General features: G+C 39.4%; 1 protein-coding gene across 4 annotated transcripts in view; it reads left to right on the top strand.

Moving 5' to 3' along the window:
* The window catches only part of LOC130563861 (A disintegrin and metalloproteinase with thrombospondin motifs 2-like), a 117,073-nt gene extending 104,876 nt beyond the window's left edge, over nt 1–12,197 (top strand). For 2 of the 4 annotated variants that reach the window (XM_057349648.1, XM_057349647.1), the window contains 10 exons: nt 559–734; nt 2,419–2,552; nt 2,629–2,749; nt 3,055–3,135; nt 3,223–3,386; nt 3,485–3,650; nt 3,991–4,123; nt 5,304–5,511; nt 6,198–6,327; nt 10,627–12,197. In XM_057349648.1, coding sequence (XP_057205631.1) covers nt 559–734; nt 2,419–2,552; nt 2,629–2,749; nt 3,055–3,135; nt 3,223–3,386; nt 3,485–3,650; nt 3,991–4,123; nt 5,304–5,511; nt 6,198–6,327; nt 10,627–11,579 — 2,266 coding nt within the window. In that variant the 3' untranslated portion in view covers nt 11,580–12,197. The other 2 variants (XR_008964169.1, XM_057349649.1) reach the window with 2 other exon arrangements.
* Nucleotides 12,198–12,603: the final 406 nt, after the last annotated feature.

Here is a 12,603-nt window from a genome sequence, read left to right as displayed (position 1 = left end):
ATGCAACATGCATTAAACATTTTTATTGCATCTTAAATCAAATATTTGATTAAAGAGATAGTTCACCCAAAAATGAGGGGTGATTTATCATCATTTATTCACCCTCATGTAATTTAATACCTGTATTATAAATGACCTTGTTCTGATGAACACAGAAAAATATATTTGGTAGTCATTTTCAGTTCCGGGACATCGTTGAATAAGAAAAATTAAATGGTAGTCAAAGGTGCCCCAGAACTGATTGTTTTCCTAAATTCTTCAAAATATTTCATTTTGTAGTACAAAAAACAATATTTTTCCTACTATGGTAGTGGATGATGTCCCAGAACTGATAATTGCTAACATTCTTCCATATCTTTCTCTATGTTCATCGGAACAAAGAATTTTATACAGGTTTGAAACAACCTGAGGGTGAGTAAATGATGTCAGAATTTTTGGGTGAACTGTCCCTTTAAAGTCCAAAAAGCGTTGTTAGGCTAACAACATTAATTGATGAAGTTTCCTGTTTTACTTTATTGCTTTTACTTGATATTTTTCACTTTCTTTAACTTCCTCTAGTCCAGCTAACGGTGGACGTTCTTGCTCCGGCCCGAGTTATCAGTTCCAAGTGTGTAACGCTCAAGCGTGCGAGGACCCTTACCAGGACTACAGAGCCGAGCAATGTAGCATGATGGACAACAAGTTTGAGTACCAGAATACCTGGCACCGCTGGCTGCCTTATGAACACCCTGACCGTAAGTGACAAAAAAAATCCATTACAGACAGATACAGATTTAAGACATGGCTCTGTTTAAGACAGACTGGAAATTTTAAGAAGACTACACTTTTCATTTTGAACAGGTTTAAAAAAAAGTGCGTTGGAGCTACTGTGGCCCCAAAATAATGTTTACTGTAAGCAAGGATGTACTGTATATCATTGGCAAATAGCAAACCAAAGGACAATTTTTTAAGAAAGACATCAGAGGCAAAACTTTTTACGTACTGTTCAAATCTTTATTTTTAAGTATTTAGATGTTGATGTTAATTCTGGTCGGGTCTGCGACAGGTCAGGATTCTGGTAGTAAACTGAATTATTATGACGCTTGCATTAGATCCTTTCCGAGAACGTTTTGTTCAGCATTATTTGGTTCAATGTATTATCCAGGGCTATAAATGAGCTGATGTAATGTTTCTCTCCACACAGCTGTTCTCGCTTACGCTGTGGGCATACATGAAGTTATGATTTCATCCACGTATTCTTCCACACCGATAATGACATCATCGCACACATGTCAGTGTAGTACATACAGTTCCCACAGAGTCATCTGCACTTTGTACATCCTTGTTTCATAATCAACATAGACAAGTCCAAAGTAAAACTCATTCGAAGAGAGACTTTTTGAGCCTTTTATAATATGTCATAAAATTTATAACCAAAGCAGAGGAATACACAGAAGAACTTGTGGTTTGTGTCCTGCTGTTAAGAAGGGATTTGGATACCCTTGAGGAAATAAGACAACCAATTTTTGCATTGATGCTTTTTACATCTTCCACTTGTGAGAAATCAACACTATTGTTCTTGATTTATTCTGACATGTGTGGGTAAAATATCCGTGTTTTCTTTTTAACTAAATGTTGCTGGGAAGTTGGACAGGTATCTTATTGTTCATGGGCATGTAATGGGAAATTGAGCTGAACCCTTCTGGAATATAAGTGTCCCTGGAGGCAGCTTTGGAATTGTACACAGACATGCTGGGAATTTGTCTGAGATGATATAATGCACAATGAGTCAACAGGCCATCTTGAGAAGAGGTGCATTCACACTTTATCGTTGTTAGTTTTTTACTAGGCTAAATAAGAAAAAAAAAAAGTTTTGTTTTCTAGGAGTTTAGTTGTCTAGTAGTAGTTTAACCAAATACTGTATTAATGATAATCATAGGTATTTAATATAAGTATTCTTTTCCAGTTAAATACACCTTTACCAAGCCAAGGACAACAACTACTAAGATAAAGTTTTAACATCTTTTCTGAATTTAAGAGAACTGTAATAAATAAAATTGTATATAATATTAAACTAATTAATTCTAAAAAAAATTATTTTCTATTATGAATATATAATATTATTATTTGGATCACTTTCAGGGGGATTTTTTTCAAGCCGAAGAACGAGAAAACATTGACAGCCAATCAAAATTCTTTCAAAATTAAAGGGCTCGCGCATTTAAAATGTAAAATTGCATTGCACAAGTATAACATTATCATCCTTTTGTGTGGACTCCAATATAGTTATCGTTAACATAGTTATGCTGTGGTTATCTTAAAAGTCATCCTTAGTTTCTTCATTAAATAAACTCAATTTGTCTCAATATGCACTTGATCTTGTTGTCATTTACTTCTCCATCCATCATTCAACGACTGTCTTTTTTCCATTTTCCGTAGCTAAGCAACGCTGCAAATTGTACTGTCAATCCAAAGAGACTCGAGCTGTAGTCAACATGCAGACTCTAGTGGAACCTGGAACACAGTGCTCCTACAAAGATCCCTACAGCGTGTGTGTGTACGGAGACTGTGAGGTGTGTATTTTGTGCGTGTGTGTGTGTGTGTGTGTGTGTTTAGTTGCCTGACGCTGACGTGTCTCTCTCCCTTTAGAAAATGGGCTGTGATAATGTGGTCGGCTCAGCTCTACTTGAAGATAAGTGTGGGGTCTGTGGGGGGGACGGAACCAAGTGCAAAACTCACAAGTTCAATTTCACCTTCGTGGAGAAAAAAGGTACATCTATGTAGTCTATGTAGGTATGTAGGCTCTGTACCCAAAACTAGGGATGTATGTAGGCACCATATTGTATTATAGCTTTGGACAGATAGTCTAAGATGCCTTTATACAAAGAATACTTCATCAGAATTTGGTCGAAAGAAATACATCCCACAATGCATTGTGACAAGCTCAGTAAAAAAAATCCTAAATGAAACACAAACTGGGAATAAAAAGCAAAGGGTTTTGACAGAGCTGTAGTCTATGTACTGTAAAAAAACAGTGTGTTGCCGTAAGAAACAGATGTTCTGCTTTTGATTTAGGTGTCATTAAAGTGCTGGAGGTTCCCCGAGGGGCGAGGCACCTCCTTATCCAGGAACTCAATGGGACTTCTCATATTTTAGGTGAAGCTTTATTATTTCCTGTAGTATTTAATGAAGCGGCTGCTGTTTTCACTTAATGAAGCACTCTCTCTCTTTTTATGTGAATAGCTGTCAGGAATAAGGCATCAGGTGATTTCTTTCTTAACGCACACGGTGACTTCCCGGAGACACGCTCCGTTATAGAGAAAGGGCTCGAATGGGAGTACGAAAATAAAAACAATAAGGACACCATTCAGACGAACGGACCTCTGAAAAATGATGTGGTTGTCATGGTAATTTCACATGAGTAGCTCACACGCACGTTAATATATTAAGAAATATCTATAATAATGACTTATTTGGGAGCATTTGCATTGTATTTGTGTTTCAGATCCGAATGCATGGGACGGCCAAGGTGAAGGTGTCAATCAAATACATCACTGACAGTGACCGGCTGAGTGACAGTGCCAATGAAAACAACATGGTGCCAGATAATGCTGTGCCATATTCCTGGGTAGTGAAGAGGTGGACTCCCTGTTCAAAAACCTGTGGAGGAGGTATTTCATTGTTTCACCACAAGAGGGCACCGGAATATCTCTTTTTTTGTCAAATTGAATATGGAAACAGTATCAAATGTAATTGATCATTTGCAAAGCCCTGTATTTAAATAGATCGTGATCACACTTTAACTGCTGCTTATGTGAACATTTACAGTCCTATAGTCCGATTTTCAGATGTGTTATTGTGATATTAGTGTTTGTCTCGATTTTGATACTCTGCCTTTGTGGTTTTTATCACACATTAGTTCAGTAGAAGGTTTGCCATGTCATTTCAATTATATTTTTCCTTTTTGTATCCAAGATGTGTGTTTCAGTGATGAGTTCTTCTTGTGAACAGGTATTCAGATGACACGGTATGGCTGCCGAAAGAATGCAGAGATGAGGATGGTTCATCGCAGATACTGCGAGAAAGTCAGACAGCCTCCTCCAATGTTTCGAGACTGTTACCTGAGAGAGTGTGCTCAGCCCATGTAAGTGTGTGTGTACCCACTTAACCATATTTTGGGGTCAAATTTGTGCCCAAAGGTAAGCAAAACTTGACACACCTGAGCTAAACTTCCCTTTGGGGACATCCTTGTGGAGGAAATGTCAGAGTAGATCTGAATGGACAGAAAACTGTGCAAATATATAAAAATGTAAAAGTTAATTTCATCCAATATGAGGATTCTACCAGCGTTAAGGTATGATATTTGCTTCAAACAGTCATGGAATAAAATATCTGAGTTAAGTTATCAGTTGTGTTTTATTATAAATAATTCAGCAGAAATTATCATTCCCTAAAAGTTTGTAGGCTGCATTTGTATTTCACATCCAGCAGATGTCAGCACTAGTCTTTCAAAGACTATGTTCACACTGCCACCAAAATTTTGATTTTTTTGCACATAATGTAACGCAGATCTGTTTACTGCATGATAGTGTGAACAGGACAAACCACGTGGAATCCGATCTTTCCAAATCAGATCCGAGCCGCTTCCATTTGTGGTCCTAAATTGGAAACAGGTCTGATGTTGCGCAATGCGACCTCATCTGAACGGTCACATCGGAATTCATGCCACTTTGGCGTCATTGTAGATCGACATGCGTCACAATTCTGCACTGATTTAAAGCTTCACACCGCACACCATAAAGTCAAACACACCACTGACTTGATCCTTGCTTATTTCTGTATGACAGCGTGCTGCGTGTTACGTGTTGTTTATAACAGTGGTTCTCAAACCTTTTCGTTGTAAGGCCCCCTTTGTGTTAAGTGCATCGTTTTGCGGCCCCCCATATAAAGACGTATAATGTTTTTGGTTTAATTAAAATTCAGTTATACAATGCCGGAACCTCAATTATTTTGGTTGGTGGTGTCATTTTTCTGATGTTTGATTGCATAAAATCTATGATAAATTTCTATATTTCATAAAATGCCACAAAATCTGTGGCCCCCTGGATCCATCTTGGGGCCCCCAGGGGGCCACGGCCCCCATTTTGAGAACCACTGGTTTATAACCATGACGAATTCACACTGGAATCTGATTTTGGCCACATTTTAAAAAATTGTGTGAACAGCCAAACAAAAAAATGTTGAATTGAGCATTAAGGCTGGCAGTGTGAACGTAGTCTAAATGTTGTGCTGAATTTAGGATGACGGGGTGTTTGTGTGTGCAGCTGGGTGGCTGGAGAGTGGAGCGAATGCAGTAAATCTTGTGGGAAGACAGGCACTCAGATACGCTCCGTTCGCTGCGTGCAACCTCTGGGAGACGGCAAGTTCAAATCCATTCGCAGTCGATACTGCAGCGACGAGCGCCCGGAGTCCCGCAGGGACTGCAACCGCAACCTGTGTCCCGCTGAATGGAGACTGGGACCCTGGTCACAGGTGAAGACATCTATCACAAGCACACTAACTTGATGTTTTGCCTTTGATTCTGTGATTTTATATTGTGAACCTGGACCACAAAACCGGTCATAAAGGTCTTTGCACATACATTCCCAAATTTTCGTATGCGTTTTTTTGTATTAGGCTCTCGTTTGTACGGTGTCTCTGAATTGTTAAAAAAGGCCACTCAAAATGCTTGACGGATGCGAAAAACGCATAAAATCGAACCTGGTCCGAATTTTATTATGACGGACGAAAATATCAGAGGCAGTGTGTAAATGTGATTGACACAACGTGAGGTCGTATTTATTTTTTAACGTGCGGAAATTTCGGACGCAAATTTCGGACTCAATGTGCAATGGACTTAAGAGTAAATTTTTTGAAATTGAGATTTATACGTCATCTGAAAGCTGAATACATTTTCCATTGATGTAAAACTTTCCATTGACAGACGTGTTTACAACCATTTTTGTTCGCGATTTTGCTGCATCCACTCACAAAAAGTTTTTATATACTTACGATATGGGAAATTTACAAAATATCTTTATGGAACATGATCTTTTTTTAACTTATGACTGGTTTTGTGATCCAGGGTAACATTTAATAACACAAATATGTATACATAAAATATGCATTAATGTATCATTTTACTGTTTTTTACTGCGTGTGTGTTTGTGCTATTCTAGTGCTCTGTCACATGTGGCAATGGGACTCAGGAGAGGCATGTGCTTTGCCACACCCGTGAAAACACCATTGGACTCTGTTTGGACTCTAAACCAGCGGCATTTAGACCCTGCAGAATGGATCCCTGCCTAAGTGCGTACATACATTTCTAGTGACGCTTTTAGTAATGATACATAACCATAATGCCTAACAGATCAGGGCTGCGTTTACCAAAAGCATTGTAATCTTAAAGGGGAACTCCGACCAAAAATGAATATTCTGCCATTAATTACTCGCCCTCAAATAGTTTAACATCCCTAGGACCTCCGTTTTTCCCAAAAACGCAAATTAAGGTAGTTTTGGAAGCTTTCTGACTCCTCCATAGATTGTAACGCAACCAAACACACAAGCCACATGACATTGCATCCGGTGTCAGCATCGCTCGACGCATGCGCGTTCTGACCACATGGGCTCTACGTCAGAACACGCATGCGTCGAGCGATGCTGACACCGGATGCACTGTCATGTGGCTCTCGGGAACACTCCAATCAGGAAGTTTTTTAATATAGTCGTTAGTTTTGTTTGTTTGCGCACAAAAAGTATCCTCGTCGCATTATATTAATTTATACTGAACCACCGGAGTCGCGTGGACAATTTTACGATGTCTCTACGCACTTTCAGCGCTTTGAAGATTGGTTGCGTTGCAATCTAAGGAGGAGTCAGAAAGCTTCCAAAACTCCCTTAATTTGCGTTTTTGGGAAAAATGGAGGTCCTACAGATGTTAAACTACTTGACGGTGAGTAATTAATGGCAGAATTTTCATTTTTGGTCGGAGTTCCCCTTTAAGTTGATTTTAGAACCATTGTCACCAATGTAGGCTTACGATGCTTTTGGGAAACGCAGCCCAGGCCATTTGCATTCAAGAGCTGATGAAAATGTATAAAGTATTCATTCTAATTTAAATGTACATATTCTTATTTGTTTTACTTTTGCCCAAAGGCATCATATATCAGTTTCAGTCCTGGCTCATTTGGTGCCCATTAAAAAACAAAAAAAAGTTTTTTCATATAGTTTGTTGATGCGTTTGCTTTTACTAATGATCTGTTAGACATTATGTAAGAAAATAAACTTGCTTTGGTTTTGCCGCACAGTTTTGAAGACTAATAACAAACTAATTCATTTTACATCAACAGATGCACTAATACAGCTGACCATATTTCTTCCTCTCTCTTTCGCTTTCTCCGTTTCCTGTGCTTCCTCCTTCCCAAACCGACTCTCCCCTCGCACGCAACAGGAAGCACTTCCGACTTCAACAAGCATGGCAACTTCCTGATACAGTGGTTATCGCGTCACGACCCGAAATACCCCGTGCAGAGGATGACAAGTAAAGCTTCTCTCTCCAGCCACGTGGTGGCGTTGCGCTGTCTGTCGTCTCTCAGCTGGACCTTCCCTCTGTCGCTCTGCCTGGCTCTGCAAGGCAAACTCCCCTGACTGCCTTCCTTTTTCGAGGCTTGCACGCTTCTCTTTCCTGAGTGGTGGTCCTCCCTTACAGGGCATTTCCGATAGGGGGAGTTCTATATGTTTCTCTCTGTCTCTCGCTCTCTCTCTCTCTCTCTCTCTCTCTCTCTCTCTCTCCTTTGTGGAGCTCTGTGTTGTGAACGCTGGCCAGTAAGAAAATGTTGACAAAACTAAACATTAAAAAAATTCGGAGGACATTTGTTGATTTGTGATCGGACAGGCAGCTTGTGAAGCTAGCTGAGGTTTCCGCGGGAGGCGGCGCATTGTTGTGAATTACCGTCCGCTGCAAGCTGCGTCCGTATGGCTCGCGCTCCTGAGGCAGACACGTTTTGAGGCGCTGCCTGAGCAAACGTTGTGAGAGAAAATATAAAAATGAAAGTGGCTAAAAAAAACTTAAGCTTTATTGTGAATGTGAACTTGTCACAATGAGGAAATCTTTGCTAAGTGCTCATTCCACAACCTAGTTCATTCTCGAAAACCGACGGGACAAGCAAACAAACACACAAACACATGAGATGGCAGGATTTACCCTGTTAACATGGGACGTACTGTTGAACCACCACCATACGTGCCGGTGGCCGATGGTGAACATGAGGTGGCACTTGATAAACAGGGTCGCTTTACTACACATGATCGATTGCCATAACCACCTCATCCTCCATCTTCTCTTTGACTGTTAACAAATTCAATAAATGCAGCTTATTTGTGCTTGCAGAGTTTAAACAAACATATGAATATATTTGTATTTATATATGACTATAAATCTATATGGGTACCAATAATATGAAATATTAATAATTTGTTTTACCATGAATAAGCTGTAGCTTATTAGCCTAACATTTTGACTGCTGTCGATTGCTTTAATTCTTGACTGTTACGTGTATTTTTTTATTGATTTTACATAAAAACAGAACTATTGCTATTTAATAACAGAGGTTAAGTGTTGGGGGGCGGGGAAGACATATATTATGCAGGACTTGCTCAGCCAGTTTCTTCTCAGTTTTTCCCAAGAGAAGTGATTTCGTTCTTCGGATTCATGGCGGGTCATATCACATATCCATCGCGCATCGAACGACGTGATGAGAGCGTGCACGTGTGTGTGTGTGTTTTCGAACGTATGCTACGTGTGTGTTCTCCAGCATGCATTTTTACGATGGTTACCAGTGGCCATACTATAGGGACAACGACACATAAATATACCTCATGAATTTTCATCTCCATCCGAGCTCTTTTTTTTTCCCCGCGAGAAAACACGGAACGCAAGAACAATGCCTTACTACGTTTGAATGTATCGGCATTTGTGTGTGAAAGTGATGGCTTTGCGCACAGAAACGTGGTTTGTCACACCTGAGGCAGCTTCAAACTAAACGTATTACACAACCAACCAATCAGCCAATTGTCATACGCATCCAAAAACGATCGCTAACCCATTGGATACGGAGAGCGTTTTAACGGAAACCAACTCTTGGCATCTCTTTATCACATCATTGTATTGTGAAACACATTTCTGTTGTGACTATGTAGCGAGCTATTGCTCAAAGCCGTGAAGAAAAAAAAAATGACGAAAAGCCAGACCTTGCAGTGAGATACTGTAAATAAACGTTGGTGTTTACTGTATTAAATAACATTTATGACTGTTATCTCCTTACTTATAAGAAAAAAAAATGCTAATATTATATACTATGGGTAACTGTCATGTTACTTCACTGGCCTAACCGCGTCTTGGCTGGCTGTTGTGGGGAAATTGTCGGGGGAATATTCAGATGGACTTACGTGCACTGCGTCTATATGCACTTTGATTTATCAGGGAAACTTTGTTAATGTTTTGTAAATGTTTAATATATGACACATGTATGTGCCATGCTAGTTTTTACATCGTCACAGAAATCCTGTATTTTATTTAACCAATGACCTATTTATTTATTTACCTGTTCATCTGAATTGCCAATGGATTAATTGTTCTCAAAGTAATGAAGTGTTTAACCAAAGTTACTGTGAACTTGTACCTTTCAATACAGTTGATTTATTTTTCTGAAGAAGACAACTATATCTGTGTGTTTCAAGGGGGGTGGGAGTGCATTTCATTGTTAAGTTTCTGTCATGATCGACTGCAAAAGTAGGAAATAAAAAGTGTTATAAAAACGGTAAATTGTTTTTTCTGCTGTGTTTCTTAACTTTGCTTTGCTTTCTGCTTGCTCCTCTGTAAAGGTGGGATTTGTTTGACTATTTTACATGCCATTTTTATCATGCACTTTTTCAGCATACAACCAGTATACTGTATATCGACCCTCAGCCACTCACTCTTCAGTTGATATCGATGTAAACCCATATTGACTGACCGTTAATTTTGGTCAATTGTGTTAAATGTTTTAGCTGTAGACTAGACACCAATAAATAAATCTTTGAAATGGACACACAGGCGAAACTACATTTCGTTGCTGTCCTTCCAAAACCTTGGATGTCCAAATTTGCTGTTTTTCAGGAAATGGAAAAAACACTCGTTTTTAAATGATTAAATACTGTGTTGTCAAAGTTGACAAGCACTTTTTAATACTTATTGGTTGGGTATTTCCTTGTGACCAATAATCCTGTTTTATGGCAAAAAGTAAGCTTCCAAAATATGGAGATATGAGGTTTCAGAAGGACAGCAGCTATTTGCATTTTACTGTAACTCATCCTTTTAACATTGTTGTATTCTCCAATATTCTTCCACTGTTCACATTTTCATGGTCAGTTCATAACTTTGTGTTTCTGCATTTATTTTGTTTTTCCATCTCTCTCCATGCTGTAGCTAAGTTTGTTTCTCGTTGTTTTGCTGCAATGTACATGAAACATCTTACAGAGCATGTTAACATGCAAATGTTGCATGATTATATATTATGGACCATATATATTTATTTCAAGCATTCTAAGCAAATCCCTCTTGTCTTGCAGGATACCGTTGCCATGGCGACCGTTCTACGTTCTGTCGTATGGATGTGCTGCAGCAGTATTGCTTACTGCCGAGCTTCCAACGTTTGTGTTGTAAGTCATGCCGACCTGGGAGTTCCACAAAGACCTCGGCAACTACAAGTAAGCCGCTGTCCCCATCGACAAAACCTAACCAGGGAAGATCAACTTCCACCACAACCCGTGCTCCCACACGCACAGAGACCAGCACATCTTTTCGTAAAACCTCTACAAGTACTTTTCTGGCATCTACACCAGAGAAAGATGCTACTTCAGTTGGCACGCCTTGGTTTTATTCATCTGTGTCGACAGGTACTCCTGGATACACTGCAGCTCCTGATCACCAATACATTACAACTCACATCCAAGTGCATGCTACTCTGGATCTCCTGTCAGAAGAGAACACAACGTATGTCATTCCCACATCAGGTCCCACCATCACATCTCCGTCTGTCCCCAATGTGAATGACCTCACTCTCATTTCCAGCACCACCGTCCTGTTTGCGAGGAGTGATATTCCACATGTGGATAATGCCAGTGACAATGATGTAACCATCTCAGACCTACCGGATGTCAGCATTCCTGTGACGTTTACTGCAGAGGTGCCAGTTACCACTACAACACCCACTCCAAAGAAAGCAACTTTGACAGTGACAACATCTGGTACACCGCAGGAATCTTCAACTACAATATCTATGATGACAGCGTCAGCGAAGATGACCAGACGGCCGAAAAAGGGTGATGAAACAAGCGAAAGCAATGCTATTGATATACCTTACCAAACAGTCCCATTGGACAACGAGTTTCCTCAGAACAACATCATTTCCCGAAGAGGATTCGTGTTTCTGCGTGAGAGAACGCGAAATAAACGCATCCAAGAACTTCTTGAGGAGAAGCGAAACTTTTTGAGGCGGATGAAAAGGGCGCAGGGGATTTAAACCCCAGTTTCTCTTATAGAGATACATCTGAGGCTGTCAAAAGTTACGTCTGAATCCAGACTCCATCTTGGTGCTTGAGTCAAGAACTGGAAAAATGGCCACAATATTTTAACGAACTCACACTCCTCTCTCACACTCTTTTTATGGTGCTGTAAGCTATTTTAGACAATTCGCAAAGTTCTGCTAAACTCTACCACATTAGATCCCTTTAAGCACACACCATCTCACCAAAACTCATCATCCGGAAAGACAAAATAATGTTAATTGTTTGGCTGAAAGATGTGTTTGCTGCTGTCCTTATACAGTTGTGCTCAAAAGTTTACACACCCCTTGCAGAATCTGGAAAAAGCTGAAACTTTTGGAAAAATAAGAGGATTTTTGAAAATTAAGGTTTATTTTTAATTTAGTCCTGCCCTGAGCAAGTTATTTCACTAAAGAAATGTTAACGTATAGTTCATAAAAACTCATTGATTGTTTAGGCAACATCATACAGTATTAAGAATCGGGCATGTAAATTTTTGCCCTGGGCTATTTTTTAGAAATTCTGTTATTATTCTTTAGTGTGAACTATACGTTAACATTTCTTTAGTGAAATAACTTGCTCAGGGCAGGACTAAATTAAAAATAAAGCTTAATTTTTTAAAATCCTCTTATTTTTCCAAAAGTTTCAGCTTTTTCCAGATTCTGCAAGGGGTGTGTAAACTTTTGAGCACAACTGTACTTTTATTGCAGTATTTAGGGTTTTTGACATGGTGAGGTGTGAGTTCTCAGAACATCTATTGTAGTGATATCTGTCAGGTAGGACATTTCTGTGTGCTTTTTCCAAAGAAATGTGGTCTGTGACACCTTTAAATGGTCTGGCAAACAGATTTTTGTGGAACAGAACCACTAGCTAATGTTTGCACAGTTGCTTTGAACCTCGGTCGTGTCCATTCAGGACATTTTACTGAAGTAACTTTTAACATGAATGAGAGTGAGTTTAATTATCATTTGCACAAGTCTATCCTTCTCAAAGTCTTTTACC

Source organism: Triplophysa rosa, linkage group LG13, assembly GCF_024868665.1.
Source record: "Triplophysa rosa linkage group LG13, Trosa_1v2, whole genome shotgun sequence".
NCBI lineage: Eukaryota > Metazoa > Chordata > Actinopteri > Cypriniformes > Nemacheilidae > Triplophysa > Triplophysa rosa.
The sequence above is the reverse complement of the archived record's forward strand: the minus strand, read 5'-3'. Positions and strand labels throughout refer to the sequence as shown.